We start from the raw sequence: 24,078 nt of genomic DNA, 5'->3' as shown, positions 1-24,078 counted from the left end.
CATATGTTGTTTTAAAACCACAACATTAAGATGGCTTTTTCAGCCCATACCATCAGAGATTTTGAACTGGTACTGATAACAAGCTGGATGGTCCCTCACACAGTACCAGTCAAAAGTTTGGACACACCTCTTCTGATTCAATGTGTTTATTTATCTTTTTGTGAATTTTCTATATATCTTGGAATTGTACTGTAAACAAAAAGTGTTAAACAAACCAGAATCTGTTTTATATATTAGATTCTTCTAAGTACCACATTTAGCTTTAAAGGCAGATCTGCACACGCTTGGTATTTTGATCTCAGTGTCATCATGAGGGAGAGTCACCTGGAATAGTTTTCTTAACATCTTGGTGTTTCTGGAGGTGCTGAACAACAGTTGCTGCTTTTCCCTAAGGCTGTACTCTTATCTCAATGTAATTCCAAGCTAATCTAATTCCATGTGTGCCTCTAAATTGTTTTGATGTATTTATTATTAATCTATGTATATATAAATACATAAAATAAATAAAAAAAAAACATTGAATGAGAAGGTTTGTCCAAACTAACTGGTATTGACTGCTGTTGTACTTTCCATGGATTCTAAAAATAAACATTGTTGCCCATATTTGCTTCTGAGGGACTCTACTTCTTTATTCACCCAGTCAAGTTTATTATGTGTTACATATATATATATATATATATATATATATATATATATATATATATATATATATATATACGTATATACATATACGTATATATATATATATATATATATATATATATATATATATATATATATATATAATGTTTTTTTTTTTTTTTTTTACTTTTTTTATATGTGTTGCTTTGTAAGCTCTGGTAATTCCTTCAGGAAATCATTAGATTAATATAAAAAACAAAATGTATAGCTACATTAAAGAACTACATTTTTTGCTAGTAATATCTCTATTATTATAACCAACCTCCAACTCGCGCACGCACATACGTATGCACACAAGCACAAACGCGCGCGCGCTCACATGAACTCGCGCGCACGACTCTGGGTATCACTCATTGGCCGAGCCCTGGCGTCGCTCGCACGCGCTCACTTCTCTTGTGCCGCGGCGGCTGCGCGTGAAATTTCACTCGTTAACAAGTTTGCTGCGCGCGCGGATCTACCGGGGAGCACACACACTTACACACACACTAACCACTGAACACTCGGCTCACACACTGCTCCAGCAGCAGCAGCTCAGCGGACGCACACACACACGGCGGCTCGGATCACGCGGGGACACAGCGCACTACTGTAGAGACAGGTAAGACTGAGAGCCTCCAGCACTCACACTGACTACACTGATACACCAGTACTGACTAACTCTCACACACTGACTGACTTATACTCTTCTTCTCATCTACTCTCAGCCATGACTGATTTAAACTATGTTCAGATTCTTTCAAATGGGAAAGCATTATTATTCATTTATTATTAAATAAATTAATCTCTGTTTGGTTTTAAGGGACATACCCATAACTGAAGGTCTAATAATGTTTACTTGTAGCACAAAAGGGTCATTCATTCACAACTTGTTGAGAATATCAGGAAATCTGTTACAGTTTTATAATAGTGTGAGTTAACCCTGATTGAGATGGTCAGTAAGCTGTGTTTTTAGGAAGATTGCTAATAATACAGTTAATCATCAGGTGTTACTTGCATTTCTGTACCAATGAACACCTGAGATGTCCAGAGTAGGGATGCACAATATGTTGTTTAAGCATCACCAAGACCATGCATGCATGCAAAAAAAAAATCACATATGAGGACATGCATTGTTACATAACACAATATATATATATATATATATATATATATATATATATATATATATATATATATATATATATATATATATATATATATATATATAAATATCATATGTCATATGTCATTCTACAACTTGCTTAATGGAAAAGGAATTTTGACCGTAAACAGATTATATCTGCCCAGTAACACTGATTTGATTCTTAACGTACTTTTCTATACTCATTATTATAATTACATGTTTGTTTATTGACTTCTAGTTAAATCTGTTGGAAATTAATTTAAATCTTAATATCAAAATATTTCACAAAACCATGTAATATTTTTTTACAGTATCGTGCAGCCCTAGTCCACACCCAAGTTTTCTTAAGTGTCTTATATGATAGACTTTGTGTAAAAGCAACAATTTTAATCCTCATCCTCATGAATATTCCACATATCGTACATTACAGCACCATTTACTGTATTCCTGAGCCACAAGAACTGTGTAATTACAGTCCTCCGCAGCTGAAAGTGTCTCCATTAAACAGGCGTAGAACACGCTGTAGGGCTGCTGCCAGTTAGATTTTTTCCCCCTGCTATGTTCAGCCAGTACAAGAGCATGTTTTCTCAAATTATGTAACATTTGAGATTGTGCTGTGGGTTTAATCTCTCATGGGGTAATATTAGACTCAGGCTCGAACACGGAATCTAAAGTATGCTACAAAAGTATTACATCTCTCTGATGGAACGCTTCAGCTCCAGGAGATCAGGTCTCTTATGAAGTACCAGACTAAGTTTTTTGGCGATGTGGAATGCTGGATTAGCCTACATACACTATACTGAAATAAATATTAATGAAATAATGAAGTTTGCTTGAGCAGTTCCATATTTTCCTTCTAGACATGGTTAGGTCCCTATCTTGTATTATATTTAACCGTATGTGTTCTACATGTTCTCTAGTTTTAGCATTATTTCAACATATTCAGGAAAACTTGCTTTAAGAACATGTTTTTCTCTTATTTTTATGGATGCTGGGGATTAAAGGATAATTTGGCACCACTAAAAAAGGTGTAGACCTACCTATGTATTTAAGCAATATTTATTTTTTTTATTTTCATCTCCTGAGAAAGGATCCTGTTTTTCTCACTTTAATCAAAATAAGGTCTTAAATGTAGCTCAGATTATTCTGCTTAGACTGATCTCAGTTCACTCCCTGCTGGATAAGATTTAAGAAGAGTGTAACATCTCATCATTTCTTATATAGCAATCTCTTCTACATATTTCATCAGTCTTCCAGAATAGAAAGAGACCTCATGGCTTTATCATTTGTGTCCAAAGCCCCCCAGAGTTGAGCGCTGATGTTGTTCTGATGTTGATCTCTGATTTTCTCTAAAGGGGGGTTTAGCAACCAGTAAAACAATGTTGAGATTTGCTTTATTTCTAATCAGACAAGAATTGGAGGAAAATTCAGCAGGGAACCCAAAGTGGTTCTCCTTTGGATCACTTTGAAGTCTGATGTGTGTCAGGTCTGACTGTGAGAATCATAGTCAACCCAGTATTGTTACCAGAGACTAGAGATAATAATGGTAATGTTTATCAAGCAATCTCGGAGGTCTTGTGTCTGAGCTTCCCATTGGCTGATGGCAACAGTAGCACCAGTCAGGCCAGTATCCATCATTTCCCTGGATTTGAATAAGATTTTCCATACAGCTGGGCAGAGGGAGGAGGGAGGGGGTGAACTCTGCCATGTTCAATTATTCAGGAAACCATCTCTATTTTTTGCCCTCGCGACTGTCGGGCCGCGCACAGCAACACCTCAGGGCACTGTTAATTGAGAGAAAACTGGTCTATTCTGTGTTGGTGGAAATCAGACTCTGTGTCGTTTCCTCTTCATTGTCTTGAGTGGAACCTTCCACCAGTCACCACTTCCAGTAAGGCAGTTTTGGGAATCAGCTCTGGGGGACCGTGTTTAAGCATTCACAGACACTGAAACACCAGAAACACCTGTCACAGACACAGTATACATGCTTGTATGAGGCTGACGTAACAGTTCCTGCCCACATACACAGACTCACAGACAGACAAACGTAAGCCTACAACACAAAGCCTACACTTTAGCTATCTATCCTCCGTGGGTAAATTAACACATCCACTGTCTTTAGGAGTTGCTCCTCTGAAAATATTTTGATGAGCAAATGAAGGCTTTGTGCGGCCGCCCACAGAGGCAGCCTTTGACTGCGCCTTTGTCCCTCTATAAATGGCACCAAACACACGCATGGCCCTTTGATCCCTCACTCAAGGCAGCTTTGTCTCTGCCGCTCAAATTTACCGATGAAAAGGCTTGTATGCTAACAAGGGCCCCCGGTGCCCGCCGAGCGAGCTACATTTGTGTTGGCCACTGTGATCATAATAACAAGCATGAATAATTAGTCCATTCTGCAATCCGCCGAGAGCACAAACAACTCGCCCTCTCTCTTTTTTCCTCTCTCTTTCTGGCTCTCTCTCCTTCTTTCATCCGTACAGGTCGTTCCGCCATCGTGACAGATAAATTTGAATAGTGCTTTTAGTGTTAAAAGTTTTTTTTTTTTTTTTTTTCCCCACCTTCATCACCGTGGCCTGTTGTGCTCCTTGCTGTGGCGTTACAGCTTTGTTTCATGGAAGTCGCCAGACCATGTTAAGGTTGTAGGAGGCGACCTTTTTTTCCAGGGTCCTTTAATCTCTTTTGCTTTATATTACTGCACCTTTACTTCTCTCTTTCATCTACCCACTCACTCTCTTACTCACTCACTCAGTCTCTCACTCTCTGCACTTCTCCTCCCTAGTCTCTCTCTCTCTCTCTCTCTCTGTCTCTCTCTCTCTCTCTCTCTCTCGTGCGCTCTCTCCGTTTCTCCCTGAGTGAACTGAGAACACTGACACTTGTAGCGCAAGCTGCAATGCCAGGATCAGCTCCTCCTCAGTCAGGATCAGAGTTTTTGATAGGAAATCTCTTAAAGTGGAACTCATCTGCCAAGGCATCCCATTGTCTCACCTGTCACCTCTCCAGGCTTATAGGAAGCTTATGGGCTCAGCGCATCAAAGCCCATGGCATACTGCTGTGGCCTCCTCGCTTGCGTTATCTCAGATCAGCGCTGTCGTAAGAGACAGCCGTTATCCATGTAAATGCTGAGCTGATAACAGGTCTACAGCCAGATGTGTGTGGGCTATGCAGAGGCTGCATTTGTTTACGCCAGAGATTAGGCCAGCATGGTGGTCAAAGAGCAAAGCAGGCCGGCTGCACACAGCATCATCAGTGATTTAAATTATTTAAAAAGTATGTCATTATGGTTATGACTTTTATGGGGAAAGTCATTTCAGATATTTATTTTATACTTATCGTGTGATAAGTATATTCTTTTTTATGATATAGAGAGAATGTGAGATCATTAAAATTCTAATAAGAAAAGTATGAACTACTCGTAAGAGCAAAAGGGGGAAATTGCTTTAGTATTGCAACCAGTCCTCTAAAATCTTTATTAGGTTTATAATTAATTCAAGGAAAGATCCCATTTCTAAAATCTTAAGATATTAGAATGATACAGCCCGATCCATCAGTATTTGGATAGTATTGCTACTTTTATGATTTTGCCTGATTTATTTTTACAGTGCCTTCATTTCTGTTGACAAACAAATTAATAGTTATAAGGATAATATTTTTCAATGCCAGTTCTCCCAGTTTAGCTAGGCCAGTATCCCCCATCACTGGTGATACCACAACACAAGAAGGATGAAGACTAGCACAGGCCTCCTCCAACAAGGAGCCACCGCCTCTTTACGAACTGCAGCTGATGAAGCATTGCTGAGTAGATGCTCAGAGGAAAGCACAGTGACTCTGATACTTTCTGATACATCAGCTGATCAACATCACCCTGGAAGTGATGAGGGAAAAGAGCGCCATGTGGGTACCCAGGGAGAGGAAGGCCAATTGTGCTCTCTCAGGGCTCCAGCAGCTGATACCAAGCTGCCTGACTGGGATTCAAACCAGCAATCTCCCGATCATAGTGGCAGCGCTTTAGACCGCTGGACCACTCAGATATTAATCATTTTTAAAACCTAGGCTCCAAACTTTTGCAGTTAGGGAATGACACTCATCATCGCAGAGTTCCTTTTCCATTGAAATTCTTTACCAGAACTTTACCTTCAACAGGTTTTATCTCAGTTTTATCTTCAGTAAATGAAAAAATGTGCAATTGGTCAGGTGACTCAATGAATATTGATAAAATACCTCTTGCCTTCTTTAAGAAGCTTTTGGGCTTCTTTCATGTTTTTTGTGTCATTGTCCATCTGTTCAGTGAATCACAACCCTGTCATTTTTGCAGCATTTACTGATTTACAGCAAAATTCATGGCTCTATATATTCATAACGCATCCTGCTTCATCTACCAGCAGCTACATCATCCATACATAAACACTAGTGACCCATTTACACTTGCAGCCAGAAATCTCCATGCCTTAAAACAGTACCTCCACCATGTTTCACAGGTGTGGTATGGTCCAAACCATGACTCATTTTCATCTAGCATTCTTATTTGACCTTTTTGAGTGTCATCAAGGTTTTGCATTGTTAAGATTATTGTACCTGTTGATTGTAGACTTTCACAATGCCACATCTACTTCCATCGGCTATTGTTTTGAAAAGATATTAAAAGCGTTTTAATTTCTTCACCTTGGACATCTCCAGTCATCTAGAAGTTTAAACCATTAATAATATTAGCATATTATTAGATGTCAGTAGGTGAGTGTTCTTGTCTTGAGAGCATTAAAAGGTAAATGTTTAAGAATGTTCTTCTTAATAGTGTAGGCCCAATTGATTTAGATGTGAAGCAACGTACACATCTATTTATACTCTCAATCATGTTTGACAAGCTTCACAAGGTACTACAAGTATTCAAATAGCTTTTCTGGCTTTGCATTGTTGGTACTGTGTTTCCTTGTTTTTGCATTGTTAGGTAGTCACACCATCAATTTTCTGAACAAGCCATTTTACAACCTCCATTTTACCCCCACACACACTTTTACTAAATCATAACTTGTTGGCTCAACACAAAGAACTTCCAGTGCATCTAAGGCAAATGGAAGTTTACGTTAAATGTGAATGAAATTAATAATGCTGAGGATATCTCATATCATGTACATCACAACTATAAAATAAAATATATAACATTAAGCTAAAAGAGGCATTACTGAAATTGGAAATTTCCAAAGGCAATTACTTTTTGGGAATATACCATAAAAGTAAGAGTTTAAATGCCAATATGAATATGAAATAAGATATATACAGAAAAATCTAAATGTTTCCTAGCTGCAGATCCTTTTAGTGAGATAAAATGTGCAAAAATGGCTCACAGCCAGGGCCTGACTTCTCTTCTCAAGAAAGGATGAGGTTTCAGGCTGACAGGAAATTATCTGTCTCATGTCAGTGGATAATATTCTGCCCTACATTTACTCCCTACATGATTATGCAGGGCTGTGTGGGAAAAGCTCAGAGTATTTTACAATTCTTAAGCAAGTCATTTTAAATTAGACAACCATAAAAAAAACTTTATATGTACATTAGGTTGATATAGGTTATCCTTTAACTTGCCGAACAAAATAGTTTGAATGATGATGGGAAGCTTAAGTTTTTTATGTAAGCTAGAACTGTGCAATAATAATACGATATAATATGATAATAAAAATGTTAATAATATGAACTGAGTCATTAAACTGCACTGGGGATGATATTTGAGATAAAATAAAGTTGTTGTTTTTTTTTAAGTTATTCTGCTCCTTAAATTCAGATTTTCTAGGGGTATAGGAAATATCAATATATAGTATTATGATATTTTGTTTTGCTGTACTTTAAACAGTACTGATTTGTAATCATTACTTTACATGTAAAGATTGGTATCAGACAGTGTATAAATTTGCGTCCTTTAAACTAGATCGCAAGATACCAGTGTTCTGTCATTACATTCCACTGTTATGACTAGATAAAAAAGCAAACCTTTATTTTATTCAGTTTTTATAAAATTCTAAAATCTGATTTACAGTATCACAGATGGTAAACTGCATAGTAGGTTTGATACTAAAATATGGTTGTTTTTTAATATTTGCCATTTGCCAAGAACTTGGCAATAAAAGGGGTTTCGATTCAATACATTGCAATACTGTAAGCAAGATGATATATTGTGATTGTTTACATGTTCACATGTTGAGAAATATTTCAAAGGATAACACAATTATTTATAAAGAAAATGAAAAGTTTACTTTTTATACAATCAGAACAGAAGGATCTAACGACAGAGTACAACACTGCTTTCTAGGGGGCGGGGTTTAAACACAACATGAAATAAATCACTGTCACCAATCTGAGTGGAATCTGAAATGTACCTTATTGCAAAATATAATACACTCTAAAAAACAGAGGTACGATATGAGTACTTTTTTGTACTCAAAGGTACACTCTTCATTATTGTACCCTCCAAGGTACAATATTGGTCTTTACAGGGTCAGATTTGTTCCCTCTGAAGTACAAAGTAATTTTTAACAGCAATAAGTACAAATTTGTACCATTTAACCAAACAAAAGGTACATTCAGTATTCTGTATCACTGTACTAATTAACAATATATATTTTAATTGCACATTTTTTATTTGAAAGCCAGTCAATTTTGCATCATCAAGTTTTTGAGCCATATTTAGTTGATGATAATGTTTATAATCTTTATAATCTTAACTGGCACAAAAACCATGGGTACAAAAAAGGACTTTCACTGAAAGGTACTTTTTTGTACCTCAATATAAGGTACAGCCCCAGCGACAAGCTTTGTACTCTTTTAAGTACAAATCTGTACTTACTTTTCTTAGAGTGTATGACAATATATTGATATTTTCTTACACCCCGGTACAAACTTAAATATGCTTAAATAACACCCCAAAAGGTTCTAGGACAGCTGTCTTTACTATGGGAGTATCTTACTTTGGTGTTGTTTGCTGCTGCTCGGTTCAGCTCTCACTGAAACTAAAAGCAGCAGTAAGTAGTGACACATCATCATGCCTATTTTACCATGGGCCATCCAGCTGAAGCATCAGCCACTCCACTCTTCATTTCTGACACACATAACTGCATCACATACATTTTCATCTGCCATCTGAGAAGAGCTAGTAATGACAAGTAATCATGCTCTCATCAGCTAATATTAAAATGTGCAATTGTTTCGATCTATTTCGTTTTTTTGTTTTTTTGTTAGTTTGTGTTTGTACCATATCCCATTATTCACATTAATTTATTCAGGCTTAGCTCTTGGATCATATCAGCATGCATATCTGAGCTGTGCTCAGAACCCCTTCTTACCATCAATAATTTAATTATTGTTATAATTTGAATTTGTAATGATTATTTGTGTACAAATGAAAAATAGGATTCATTATAATGAGACTGATGATAATAGTGATTCTGTGCTCAACCAGTCGGATTTTCATAATTATGCCCCACTGTGACATTCACTTATTCACTAAACAGCTATTTATGCAAACACACACACATACACACACACACACACACAGATGCCAAAAGTCATGGGACAGATGTATGTAACTTGATAATGAAGTGTTACTTTAGGGAATGGCTTGGAAACACCCACACTTATCAGTTGTGAGGAGTTATATTGTGAGTACTGCCCGCCATGCTCATGGTAAAGTGACATGAATTGGAGCGAGTTCTGGTAGTGGCTTTCATATGGATGAAATGTTTAATTTCTGAAGCTAGATCCACTCTGCCATGTGAATACTGTGAATACATTATAGACAATTCTAAGCAGATTCTGCCAGTCACAATTATCACTATCCACTGCACTGTCCAGTAGGAGTGTGTCATATTGCCATATTGTAAGGGCTGGTGCCCGATCGAGGCGTCCTCCAGGGCATCGGAGGGCGCGCCAGGCCAGCGCCGAGGGTTAGTTGGCTAATTATCAACACTTGCTTTCAACAGCTTATAAGCAGCGCCAACCAGCCACTCGGCGCTGGATCTTTGAAGCTCGTGAGAGCGAATGCCCGTTTTTTCGAGTGAGCCTCGGCTCTTTTCTCTTTCTTTTCCCGCTGTCCCTTTGGAGAGAGCATTGATCAGCATCGCTGGCGTGCCTCTCCCGCAAAAGTATCTTCCTCTGTCCCTTTCCTCTCTCTCGAGTCTGCTAGAGATAGAGCTGTGTGCTCTCTCCTGTGTGTGTGTGTGTGTGTGTGTGTAGCAGCGCGAAGCACGCGGTTTTGCTCACCTACACTCTCTCCCGCTGTTCCTCCCCTCTGTGGTGGAACAGCCTTTAATCCAAAAGCACCCCAATTCACTTCTTTGTTTAGTTTGGAAGCTCTTTTGTTTTTACCTCGCTCCATAAGAGGTAGCCGTTAGCTTCCGCGGCGAGTCTTGTTTACATTCTCCCCTTCTCTTTCACTCACGCTGGGCGTGAGGTTTTTGTTTTCCACCCGTTTTTACTCTCCGCCCGTTTTCGTGGCTCCGCCCCTTTCGGCGGAGGCTCTTTAAAAGGCGATAAAAGCGGCCGCATCCCAATCCGCTCGCTGGTGCAGCGGTTAGAGCACTGGGCTGCGACCGCGACAGCCTGAGTTCGATCCCCGCGTGGAGCGGGGTTTAATAATAATAATAATTGTATATATATATATATATATATATATATATATATAAAATCTTATTATATAATATTAATATATATATATTCACGATTATATATTAATTCTTATTATTATTATTATTATTATTATTATTATTTTCCCCTTTTTCTTGGGTTTACCTGCTTTGAGATCTGCTGCTCTGCACTTGGTTCCTACAACCTTCTGGGCTGGAGAGCTACTGCTCCCCAACCCATTACAGAAAGATCCAGCCCACCATGGATCCAGCAGAGCAGTCGGATCTCGAGCAGGTTAAGCTCGCCCTGGGCAACCAGGGGGCTGTCATTGGGAGACATGAGCAGGTCCTGCGGCAGATCTTGGCCCAGCTGCAGGGCCTGACTGCTGTGCTTGCCCCGAATCCACCCCCACCCGCACAGCCAGCCCAGCCTGGGCCTGAGTCCCCTCGTTTTGAACACCCGGCCGCTGCCGCACCCTCTGTGGGGCCTCGAGTGGGGCCCCCACTACCGCCCCCGGTGCGGTACGAGGGTGAGCCGGGAGGCTGCAGGGGGTTTCTACTGCAGTGCTCCCTTGCTTTTGAGCTTCAGCCGTCCTGCTTCCAGTTGGAGCGTGCTAAAGTGGCGTACATCGTCTCCCTCCTCTCTGGAAGGGCATTGGCGTGGGCCACCCCGGTGTGGGAACACCAACCGGACGTCTGCGCTACCGCTGAACTATTCGCGGCAGCCCTCATGCGGACGTTCGACCTTCCAGTCCGAGGAGAGGAGGCGGGGACCCGCCTCCTGAACCTACGACAGGGTAGGAGGTCGGTGTCAGAGTACGCCATAGAGTTTCGCACGCTCTCGGCTGAAAGCGGGTGGAACCCCAGCGCTCTGGCAAGCGCGTTCCACCATGGGCTCAATGAGGAACTCAAGGATGAGCTTGCTCATCGTGATACTCCAGCATCCCTTGACGACCTCATTGAGCTCACCCAGAGGCTGGACAACCGCTTGAGGGAGAGGCGCAAGGTGCGGGGCTCGGGTACCACCCCCCGGGGGCCTCGTGGCCAATTCTCGGGTAGTGGGCCATCAGGGGCCACCGAGGGCCCACCTGACCACGGGGTCCAGCCCATGCAGTTGGGGCACACTCGCCTTCCCCGTCAAGAACGCGAGGCACGTATGCGTGAAGGGAGGTGCCTCTACTGCGGGGCTCCAGGGCACCAGCGCGTTACCTGTCCTGACTTGGCAGCCAAAAGTCAGCATCCGTTAACAGATCGACCAGGGCCCCCTCGAACCCAAGGGGTGTACCTGAACACAACACTAGCGTGGGGGTCTGTGGAGGTTCGTCTACCAGCCTTCCTAGACTCTGGAGCGGCAGGGAATTTCATGGACGCAGCCAGGGCCAGAGAGCTTGGTTTGCCCCTGGTCCGCCTACATGAACCCCTACCCATAGCAGCCATTGATGGGCGGTCCCTGGAGCCAGGGGTGGTGTCCCAACAAACACGGCCCCTCACGCTGCGAGTCGGGGCTCATTCAGAGCAAATTGCACTGTACATCATAAATGCTCCCGACTTGCAGCTGGTGTTGGGGTTTCCCTGGCTCCAGCGGCACAACCCCCACATTGACTGGCTGACCCGTTCGGTCATACGGTGGGGGCCAGCCTGTCAAGCTTCCTGTCTTCGGTCCCCCAGAGCCTCTAAAGGTGTGGACCTCGACCCCGAAGGTCCCGATCACTCTCAAGTACCCAGGGAATATCGAGACCTTCGGGAGGTCTTCAGCAAAAGACAAGCCCAGGTACTGCCCCCCCACCGCCCCTGCGACGTTGCTATTGACCTTCTCCCTGGGACTAGCCCCCCCAGGGGGAGGCTGTTCTCCCTCTCAAGCCCTGAACAGCGAGCAATGGAGGGCTACATCCAGGAGGCCCTAGCCTTAGGTTTTATCCGGCCATCTACCTCCCCGGCCGGCGCCGGCTTCTTTTTTGTGGGCAAAAAAGACGGTGGGTTGAGGCCCTGTATTGACTACAGAGGCCTCAACAAGATCACTGTGAAGAACCGCTACCCCTTGCCCCTCATGTCATCCGCCTTTGAGGCACTGCAGCAGGCCACAATCTTCACCAAGCTGGACCTGCGCAGTGCCTACAACCTGGTCAGGGTCAGGGCGGGTGACGAGTGGAAGACGGCGTTCATCACTCCGTCCGGGCACTATGAATACCTGGTCATGCCGTTCGGGTTGATGAACGCCCCGGCCGTCTTCCAGGGGTACATAAATGAGGTTCTTCGGGAAGCCTTGGACCGCTACGTGTTCGTCTACCTAGACGATATACTCATATATAGCCGGTCTGTCGACGAACACGTCAGCCATGTCCGACGGGTGCTTCAGCTGCTCCTGGAGAACCACCTCTACGTCAAGCTTGAGAAGTCCCAGTTCCATGCGCAGACCATCTCCTTTTTGGGGTTTATTGTGTCGCACAACACACTGCGCATGGATCCCACCAAGATCAAGGCAGTGGAGAGCTGGCCCCAGCCCACCTCGGTGCGCCTGGTCCAGCGCTTCCTGGGCTTTGCTAATTTCTTCCGAAGGTTCGTGAAGAACTTTAGCTCTGTGGCCGCCCCGCTGACCGCCCTGACGAGGAAGACTTCGGGGCGGTTCAGCTGGTCCACAGAGGCCCAGGAGGCGTTTGACGCCCTCAGGCGCCTGTTGACCAGGGCCCCAGTTCTCCAGCTGCCTGATCCGGGACTTCCGTTTGTCGTGGAGGTGGATGCCTCTGAAGTGGGCGTAGGAGCAGTCTTGTCCCAGAGATCGGGGCCTGGAGGCAGACTGCATCCATGCGCCTACTACTCTCATCGTCTTACCCCTGCCGAGCAGAGGTACGACGTAGGAGATCGGGAGCTGCTGGCCGTCAAGCTTGCCCTGGAAGAGTGGAGGCATTGGCTTGAGGGGGCTGAACACCCCTTTCTGGTCTGGACAGACCATAAGAACCTGGCTTATATCCAGCAGGCCAAACGTCTGAATCCACGCCAGGCCAGATGGGGGTTGTTCTTCACCCGGTTTGACTTCATCTTGTCTTACCGTCCTGGGTCCAAGAACGTCAAACCGGACGCCCTCTCTCGCCAATGGGAGCCCCTCCCTCTTCCAGTGAAACCAGCCACCGTGATTCCCCCGGCCAGGATCCTGGCACCCCTCCGTTGGGCTCTGTTGGATGCTGTTCGACGGGCCCAAGAGACCGATCCTGACCCGGGGAACGGTCCCCCAGGCCGAGACTTCGTACCATCCTCCCTCAGGAGGCGGGTACTCGACTGGGGTCACGCCTCTCCCCAGACAGCGCATCCAGGGGCCACACGTACGCTAGAGTACCTGCGACGCCGGTTCTGGTGGCCTCATATGGAGAGAGACGTGCGTTCCCATGTGGCCGCTTGTGAGGTTTGCGCTCGCTGTAAGGACCCCAGAACCAAGCCCACGGGTCTGTTGCACCCCCTGCCTGTTCCCTTACGTCCTTGGTCTCACCTGTCCCTTGACTTTATCACGGGGTTGCCCCCATCTCGAGGCAACACCGTGATACTAGTCATCGTGGACAGGTTTTCCAAGTCAGGACGCTTTGTGGCACTTCCCAAGTTGCCATCCGCGCAGGGAACAGCAGAGGTGCTGCTCGACCAGGTGGTCCGAATCCACGGGCCACCATCGGACATAGTCTCAGACCGTGGGGCTCACTTCACCAGCCGGTTCTGGGGTGCCTTCTGTCGTTTGTTAGGGGCAGAGGTCAGCCTCTCTTCTGGGTTTCACCCCCAGTCCAACGGTCAGACAGAGAGGGTCAACCAGGATCTGGAAAGGACCCTCCGCTGTCTGGCTTCCTCTGCCCCCTCTACCTGGTCCGACCAACTGAAGTGGGCGGAGTATGCCCACAACACGCTCTGGCACTCATCTTTGGGAATGTCTCCTTTTGAGTGCCAGTTTGGGTATGCTCCGCCTGCTTTCCCCGGACAGGAGACTATTACGGGGGTGTCCTCGGCCGACCAGACGGTCAGACGTTGCCACAGAGCCTGGAGGAAGGCGCGGGCTGCCCTCTTGTCTGCCAGGGTGTCCCAGAAACGCCATGCAGACAGGAGGCGGCGCCCCCTCATATAGGGTTGGCCAACGGGTCTGGCTATCGGCCAAGGGCCTCCCGTTGCGGGGTACCCCACGTAAACTGGCCCCGCGGTACGTAGGGCCATTCAAAGTTCTTCGCCGGATCAATCCGGTATCATACCGGCTCGCCCTGCCACCCGCCCTTAGAAGAGTCCACCCGACCTTCCACGTGTCCCGCCTTAGGCCCTACCTCTGTTCTTCGGGTCCGGCCGCTCCCCCGGGTCCCCGCACCATTGGTGGTGCCCCCGCCTACACCGTCCGTCAGCTCCTGGACTCCCGCAGGGTACGCGGGGGCCTCCAGTACCTGGTGGACTGGGAGGGGTACGGTCCGGAGGAGCGGTCCTGGGTGCCCGCCAGACACATCCTGGACCCGGAACTGGTTAGGGCTTTTCGGCGAGACCGTGCGGCGGGTTTAGGGCCGTCGGGTGCCGCCCCTTGGGGGGGGGGTCCTGTAAGGGCTGGTGCCCGATCGAGGCGTCCTCCAGGGCATCGGAGGGCGCGCCAGGCCAGCGCCGAGGGTTAGTTGGCTAATTATCAACACCTGCTTTCAACAGCTTATAAGCAGCGCCAACCAGCCACTCGGCGCTGGATCTTTGAAGCTCGTGAGAGCGAATCTATGCCCGTTTTTTCGAGTGAGCCTCGGCTCTTTTCTCTTTCTTTTCCCGCTGTCCCTTTGGAGAGAGCATTGATCAGCATCGCTGGCGTGCCTCTCCCGCAAAAGTATCTTCCTCTGTCCCTTTCCTCTCTCTCGAGTCTGCTAGAGATAGAGCTGTGTGCTCTCTCCTGTGTGTGTGTGTGTGTGTGTGTGTAGCAGCGCGAAGCACGCGGTTTTGCTCACCTACACTCTCTCCCGCTGTTCCTCCCCTCTGTGGTGGAACAGCCTTTAATCCAAAAGCACCCCAATTCACTTTTTTGTTTAGTTTGGAAGCTCTTTTGTTTTTACCTCACTCCATAAGAGGTAGCCGTTAGCTTCCGCGGCGAGTCTTGTTTACATTCTCCCCTTCTCTTTCACTCACGCTGGGCGTGAGGTTTTTGTTTTCCACCCGTTTTTACTCTCCGCCCGTTTTCGAGGCTCCGCCCCTTTCGGCGGAGGCTCTTTAAAAGGCGATAAAAGCGGCCGCATCCCAATCCGCTCGCTGGTGCAGCGGTTAGAGCACTGGGCTGCGACCGCGACAGCCTGAGTTCGATCCCCGCGTGGAGCGGGGTTTAATAATAATAATAATTGTATATATATATATATATATATATAAAATCTTATTATATAATATTAATATATATATTCACGATTATATATTAATTCTTCTTATTAATATTATTATTATTATTATTATTTTCCCCTTTTTCTTGGGTTTACCTGCTTTGAGATCTGCTGCTCTGCACTTGGTTCCTACAACCTTCTGGGCTGGAGAGCTACTGCTCCCCAACCCATTACACATATCGTATGCAATAATATCGCAACCTTTTTTAATAACGTGAGCGATATTATACCCTGAAATATTATGCCATACCTCCAACCCCTAGTTATCACATAAGGGTACAACTTTTTAGCTGTTTTTAGCTGAAGAGAAATGAACACTGTTCTCATTTATCATTATGGATCTACTAGAGACATATTATATCTGTCCAGTATTATTTATTTTACTTTAATCCTGGATATATGGAGATATTTGGAGTGCATTATTATTAGTATCATGGCATTCTGGATCATTGACGTCTGTTACAGATCTGATAAAATTCATGTATTTTTTAGTATTTCATTTAGGGCGTGTGCTATATCATATCATATATGCAATAATAAAATGTATTTTTCAATTTGTTGCAGTAGTGTATTTGTGAAATCATTTTTTGTCATATCGCCAAGAGTATCCTTATCGCGAAAATACCATGAAATATTGCAATATTATTTTAGGGTGATATCGCCCACCCGTACTGTCCACTGTGGGTGGTAATGGTTGTGACCGGTGGCATCAAGTTAGAATTGTCCATATAAACAAAGAAGTGCTTCTGAAAGAAATCACATCTACACTCAATTCAGGAGGCCACACACACATTATCAAGTCAGAACAGTGTTTTTAGCTCTCATTTGACATGGCACAGGTCATGGAACATAATACTAGTGTATTAATAAGTTTAAAAATCATAATTCCTTTAAGGACTGGTTTCCCAGACTTAATCGACAAAACTCATCCCTAGACCTGATTCCTGAAGCACAAAGTTTAACTCCACAGCACTGGCATTTTATTTGACTGTCAGTAAAAATAAAAAGCTGCTCCTAACTTTGGTGCTGAAAGTGGAACCTACGCAACGTTTCCATGCGTGTTTGTGCCATATAGCAATATTCTGGGTTTCGATCTGGGCTCAGGAATACAGACTATCCTAGTTATTTTTAAAGTATTAGATGTTTTGAAATGTTCCCCAAAAAGATCAGGGATGATGTCCATAAACCAAACTGCCCTCTTTCTTTGCTCTGATTTCTGAAGCCGAGACCAAAAATATCTTCCTCTCTGAATCGGCTCAGATGAAACTGTTTAGTACAGATCAGATGTATTCTCCTGAAGACCTTTTGGGCTCTAAAGCTTTTAGCAGGATTGGTACTGTGCACATGTCATTTCAATTCCTAAATGGTTAATGAGATGATTTGAATAAGCGGCAGTCAAACGAACCATGGCAATCCCCTGGCCTGAAGGACGTGGAAGCTGGAAGGGATTTTTTTGGCTGGTGGCTGTTATTTAGAAATGAGAAAATAACCCAGCTGTGGTTAGTTCAGGAGGCTGGTCTGAATCAGGCTCTGATGCATTCATAGGCAAATGAGAGCATGGGTGCATGGACTGTGCTCGCTGAAGTTAAACACTCTGTGCTGGTGAGGGAGCTGCATTCACTTCATGTTGTTGTTTTTTTTATTATAGGTTGTTTAGGTGCAGGACATTATGACGGAGGTGATGAACACCTGTGAGTCGGCAGTGGGGGATTACGGAGCATCTGGAGACCAAAACATCACTTTTCAGGTACAATTTTAAAGCTAGTTCAGGTCTACTTGAACTTACTTAGGGACATTGAGAATGAATGATCATGTAGTAATTTACATAACCAGGTGCTCCTTCTGAATCTGCACTCTTGGTTTATAGAAACACTGGTTGACATAAAGAGCTTTTGAGATTGAACCTGATGTAAAATACTGATTTAATAAATACAAGCCTTATTGATCAATAATTAATTAAGTACACATGTGTACACTGTTTCATTTAACCTAAATACATTCAGTTCCCTGTTCCATTGTGAAGTAATTATTTTATTAAATTCTTTTTTTGGAAACCATATATTAGTAAGTTGATCATTAACAGTGCAGCAATTTTAAAATGTGCCTATAGATATGAATATGAGCTATGTTGTTATTGTGTTATTGTGTATCTTGTCTGATAAGCCACTGTGACGTGACGAGTTATAATTAGTACAGTGATGCAGTAACGCATTACGAATTACTAACCTTTCTTATTAAGGAATATTCTCTTAGAAAACTAATGCAATTTAAAAAACAGGGGAAGAGTTCAACACAAGTGAATTGAATTAAACATTTTTACTGCATAAAGTAAAATATTATTATTTTTTTAACTGAGTATACGTTTCTTGAGAGCTGTCAATTGGAAATATCATTGTTGTATGCTGGTCAACATATGCAGAAACGCATTTATGTGATGAAGGACTTTTCCTGCCTTACCAAGAATATTGTACAAAATATTACATATTATTTAAAATATTACAGACACTATAAAAAGGTTTCTTCCTGTGGTAGCAAGCAATTGTACTTAATATTTTGAATGTATTAATGTTTAACAAAGAATGTATGGTTACCACATAAAGTATTTTTAGTTGAACTGTATTGAAATTAAAACGGATGAACCACATTTTACAGTGTAAAAAAAAAAGTAAAATCCATATTCAACTTGAATAAACACTAAGATTTGGTGTTTTATTCAAAGTACTTATTTGACTTTAACTGGCATGAACCATGTGAAGTTATTTATTGTCTTTAGGGTGTAACTCATTTAGTGCTTTATTTTAACCCATGTTCAAATTTCTGAAATTTATAAAAATTTATAAAAACAAATTACAGGGTAGGTCTAATTTAAAATACTAGGAACCGTAGGATAAACCTCTCAAAATGTGGTCTATTTTTCCAGTATTATAAATTGTTTGATTGGTTCATATGTAGATTTTGTGTTCAGCTAATAATCCAGTTTCATTGACAGTACTTAAGTTCCCAGTTTAACCCAGTTCAATAGTTTGTGACCACAAGTCTTTTTTTTTTTTTTTTAAATAAACCCTTTTTAGTGTACTAAGGTTTATACAGTGAGAGACTGCAGACAAACCGTCTCATGTCTTACACAAACACACATAGACACACACTGCACACTAATGCACAAGCACGGACCGTGCTCTATAAGCTGTAAGGACTCTCCACGGTCTCTTTCCTTTTTTTCATCTCTGCTTCGCCAGCATCTCGGGAGACGTATGACAGGTGTAAATGTCCCACCATTGCTCTCTGTCGACAGGATCTATTCCTGACTGCACCTCCATCACTTCAGCCTAATTGCTGTCCCTTTCATTTTGCTCTCATTGCCCCCTAAAAGCCAATCTGATAGCTTCTTCTCGCTCATAAAGACCAGATTGCCCACAGACAGCTTCAGGAGAGACTTGAAAGGTCACATTCTTTTCAGGAAATTATCATCATTACCTTTTTTTTGTGTGTGTGCATGGATGAACACTGTCGATACATGCAAGCTGAACACGCTGTACCACTCCCTGTTCCTTTAGTGATGACAGTCAACATTTGACCAAAATGCCATTCTATACTGCTCCCTATGGCTCGCCACAGTCTATTGACCCTCTTCTGTTTCCCTTCATCTCTATCTCTTTGCATCTTCCCCATCAACTCCACAAGTGCACTTAAGATATAATCATATATGACGCAAGTCACGTCTTGCTCTTGTGAATGCCAGATTCTCCATTATTGAAGTCCCATCCTGCAGCTCTTAATGGAGCATTTGGAGTAGCACACTGTGGGGAACAGTCTGTAAACATGTGTTTATTCTTATCCCAAGCGATCGCCTCGGCAACAGACTCTCTGATTGGCCATAATGGACGTGCATAGATAGTCAAAGCCGAGTGCTGAACTCTTGAGGCCTGAATATGGATTGCGATTGCCTCAAGCCTGTTAATTCGCTTCAAGAGCTTTCAGCAGTGTTTGTATGCCTCCATGCTCTAATGAGATCTAGCTGCTTTAAGCCCCTTGATAATCTCAGTGGATATTTTGGAGAAATATGCCTATGATCCTATTGATCTTGCATGCATGAAAATGTGCCACGAGTCAAGATTTGCTCTGTAAAACAAGTGACTGCTGTGTGCAGATTTTTCCAGAATCACACGAGCGCTACCCTAAGCTGTCCAAGCGCTTGCCGTCCATCGTGGTGGAGCCCACTGAAAGTGGAGAGGTGGAGAGTGGGGAGTTGCGGTGGCCTCCAGATGACCTGAGCCCTACAGAAGAAAGCAGAGAAGCTCAGGGCCAGAAGACAGGTGAGACCCTGCAGTGCACCTGTTTCTGCTTTCCAGAGTAGAAAGTGAGCGTGAAATCTGTTTGAAGTGAAAGTGTTTGGAAGTGTTTGGTCTGTTTGGTTATAGGACAAAACCAGCATGACTGTATACTCCTAAAACTCTTTGAAAGACAGAAGAACCGCACTTGCTTCTCTTAAGAAACCTTCTGTCTTTGAACTTAATGGAAGCCAAAAACAAATAGGTTCTTAATGCCTGGTTCACTCAACACAACTTACAAAGTCATCAGATCAGTGTACCTTTCACACTACGCAACTTATTGTTTTGTAATTTGGAATCTTTCAGTCAATATTGCTTGCAACCCATTGTCATGTACGAGACATGGTTATTTTTATTTCTAAATAGATGTCCATTAACAAATTAATAAATGTATGAAGTTGCACTAATAGAGTGCCTTTCTAGGAACCCAAGGACACTTTACCATTGTTGGGAAAACCGCACTACCCTCTGCGCCGTCTCCAGTGCGTTCCCCTGGATTCTTTTGATGGAAGCCCGAAGTAGAGATAAGTCATAGAGAGACAGGATACTTGATCTTCAGCAAAATAACAATTTATTAAAACAGAGCTCTGGGAAAGACTTCCACTCACAAGGAGTTCAAGAGAAGAAGTTTATTTCACAGACATGAGCATTTATAGACAAACCCCGCCTCAAGCTCACGGAGGAAGGCACCTTGGTCAGTTCCCCAAAAACTGGTTTTGGCTGGTCTTGATCAGAAGTTTGTCTGTCAAAATCCTTCTTACACATACAGTAGCACTCAATCCTCTTTGCCCCCCAACGGTTTTGGGGCCTATAAGCTCTAACGACCAGATCTTGCAAGTAACTGATATTTACGACAGAGAGGTATTTTAGAGAACTGTCTCAGCTGCCTTCCACCGCTCTGCCAGTAACATGTCAACACTTTCCCTTTAGCAAGCTTTATGTCAAGTCATGTTGCCTACCATAGTATCACACCTTAATTCATAATGCATTTGTTTATACTTCATTAACTTGATTAGTATTAATTATAGTAAAGTTATTGAGTATAGTAGAAATTTCAAAACATTTTTGTAACACCATCTATTCTACACCAAATTTTATACACTTAGCTCTCAGCCAACACAAACACACATATTGTCATCCACTAAGAGCAATGATAGATGATGAAATCTATATCTGGGCATACAGACATACACACATCCATACTCACACCCACACACATACCCTCCTACATATCAGGGCAATTTCGAATGACCAATCTGATCTGCATGATTGTGGACTGTGTGAGTCTCCAGAAGAAACCTAGGCAGAAATGAGGAGAACATGAAACATGGAACATGAAGATGTAGAAAAAAATATGGATGACAAAATTGATAATGCCAGGGGTGTGAAATCTCCACCCTTCACTTTCTCATTTCTTACTCCCTTGTCTTGTGTTCTTAGAGACTGTAGCTGTCGATAAAAGGTCCATATATCAAACCTGACAGATATTTGTTAAGGGTGCAGTGTGAACCTGGCCTTAGAAGTAGATCTTCTGTGGAATTTCTTTCAGGGTGGAAATATAGAAATGCACTTTATATTATAAGTATTACTTCTTTTACCACTTCTCTTGGAAGTATACTTGAGTAATTTACAAGTATTCAATTTTATATTACTTCAGAACACTGCAAATCATCCAAAATAATACTTAAGTGCAATACTCATGTACAATTGCTCAAGGATTTTCCACCCCTGATCTCTCTGAAGATCACTTCTGGCATCTTCATGTGTACACAACAAGCTGTCAAGCTCCGAGCATGCTCAAACACTCAGAGCACGTGCTAATGCTAACTGCCATGACATTTAACAAAGGCCACATTAAAGTACGACTGACTTGTTAATGTGAGATCAGTAACAGTGTGGAAACGGAATGCCTTTCAGGTGAAGAGACGACGGCGGAGGTTGAGGAGGCTGGCGGAGTGACAGCGAACTGATGGGCAGTAGCTGGCACCAACCCAACCTAATACTGTGAACGTCTTCATGATGGACAAGAGCATGAGCAAGAGGCTCCAACAGTTAGGTCTGACTACAGTATCACCCGCACTAGAGCCACCCACCTGTCGACAGACCTCCAATCCAGTAGGGGGAAGCAGAGGCCTGGGAGATCGTCTTCGCTGAAATAACTCACGTGCCAAACTCTAGTGGTAGCCAGCTACTGTGATTGAGTTGTACATTCTTTTCCTTCCTGTAACCATTCATCTGCAATATTTTCACTAGACTTCATTTGTGCCTGGTTTTTAAATAATGTATCCACTTTGAGGTAGCGTATGTATTTATTTGCTTTTGACCAAAGTCTTAAACATTTGACCCTTTTGACCTTTTAACCTACCACCCCCATTAGTCCACAGCTTATGATTTGATGTGTAATGCAGAAATTCAGTATATCTCATAAGATAAATTTCAAGCAATGTAGACATGTAGTTCATCTACAATAGTGCTTTGTTCACAAATGTAGAATATAATATTAATATGTACAGTAGATTATATTTTATGATGTGTTTTCAGAACCTTCTTATATTAAGTTCAGTGTAAAGCAGCTGTAACATAATATCTCAATATTCTTTAACCATGTTTTTCATTTGTTCTTTAGATCTCGGGACACATTTGTACAGTTGATTGGCCATCTACATTGTTACATTTTTTTCTCTCGATATAACACAATATTTCTTCTGCTTCTGTTGTGTTTTTAGGTCATCGTTAAAGAAACTGTCTGCAGTCACAGAGATTGTTTTTTTTTCAGTTTTGCAAATATATATTAAAAAGTAATTATAATTTATCGTATTAGTCTGTAGTCACATTAGCCAACCATTAAAAATACAAGAAAAAAATAACAATCTCTGGATTGTACCAGTTTAATAACTTTAACCTATCCTGTTAAAATGCCACGAATGTACTTTTCATGGTAAATCTGTTACAATAACAAAGCACCTTGCTTAGATGTATGGAATCTATAATAGCACTGTTGATCACTTTCTACTGAGGTGCTGACTACCTTGGTTTGACCACTTATTAAAGGCACATATGCTGCGACATCTCCGCGCCTTTCTGGGGACAGATGTCAGGTGTTAGCTGAAGGGGCTATGCGATGGAGATAGTGTTGACACAAGCAGTGGGTTTGGCTGTTTGTACCCATCAGCAGCTGTCATGCTTTTTGTGGACAAAGTCTGCCAGTTCATCTATTCCCTGCCAAAATGGCAACCCTCACTACTGCGATGGAGACAGAATTTTAAATAACTCAGGCTGTACTATTTACAAACACTAACCTAAATGGGTTATTATCTATTTAACTACAGATAGGGTCTGGTTTGGTGTTGTTTTGAATCCAGGCCATAAACCAATATTAAAGAATATACAAGAAAATACCAGCTTAAGCTGACTGATGATTGCCTTCAGAGAATTCAGTAATTGTTCTTTGAAATATTTGTCAGAACCTGACATCAGTAGCCGCGTCCCTTTGGGTCCGATATTATTTCCCAAATATTTATTAAGATTGGTTTGAATTTAAATTGGACATTAAGGTTTTTATGGATGTCGGCTGGCATTTATTGCTTCTTTCATTTTTCTCCCAACTTTATTCTGTCTCTCTAATTTTATTACATGAATTCCTTTATTAATTTATCTAGCACACTAACCATTAGTCTTAGTTACTTCTGCTGTTGGCAGCAAGGTCCATGTGGTCTATGAAGACAGCACAGTTGGAAAACATTAGCGGGCATATAATGTTTTCCATAATAAAATTTTTGTTTGAAGGCATTAAGTAATGAAATAATTGTAAGTGAAATTAATACTTACTTTTGGATAGCTAACAAATAAGTATATTATGTCGATGATAACTGATGACAGCTATTAATCATGTTTATACACCCACCCGGGGTTACACTAACTTATACAGTCTTAAAATTTCATATTAAGATGTCTATCAATGTATTAAACCTCTGTTCTGC

The 24,078-nt window shown here is 42.6% G+C and overlaps 1 protein-coding gene across 1 annotated transcript; it reads left to right on the top strand.

The window, feature by feature from the left end:
- Positions 1 to 1,037: 1,037 nt before the first annotated feature.
- si:dkeyp-72h1.1 (uncharacterized protein LOC799956 homolog) lies at positions 1,038 to 23,164 on the top strand. The gene is made up of 4 exons (XM_022663662.2): positions 1,038 to 1,279; positions 17,419 to 17,517; positions 19,918 to 20,083; positions 22,016 to 23,164. The coding sequence occupies exons 2-4, from the start codon at positions 17,440 to 17,442 to the stop codon at positions 22,066 to 22,068; spliced, it is 297 nt and encodes a 98-aa protein (XP_022519383.1). The 5' UTR covers positions 1,038 to 1,279; positions 17,419 to 17,439; the 3' UTR covers positions 22,069 to 23,164.
- Positions 23,165 to 24,078: the final 914 nt, after the last annotated feature.

The sequence above is a fragment of the Astyanax mexicanus genome, chromosome 1, assembly GCF_023375975.1.
Source record: "Astyanax mexicanus isolate ESR-SI-001 chromosome 1, AstMex3_surface, whole genome shotgun sequence".
NCBI lineage: Eukaryota > Metazoa > Chordata > Actinopteri > Characiformes > Acestrorhamphidae > Astyanax > Astyanax mexicanus.
Note: the sequence above shows the minus strand (reverse complement) of the source record. Positions and strands in the feature narration are given on the sequence as shown.

Bases quoted from the DNA above. Each gene is read 5' to 3' on its own strand.
- si:dkeyp-72h1.1 (XM_022663662.2), top strand. From the start codon at position 17,440: ATGACGGAGGTGATGAACACCTGTGAGTCGGCAGTGGGGGATTACGGA. The intron at 17,518-19,917 runs GTACAATTTTAA...TGCTGTGTGCAG, and splicing joins ACCAAAACATCACTTTTCAG to ATTTTTCCAGAATCACACGA. The intron at 20,084-22,015 runs GTGAGACCCTGC...AATGCCTTTCAG, and splicing joins AGCTCAGGGCCAGAAGACAG to GTGAAGAGACGACGGCGGAG.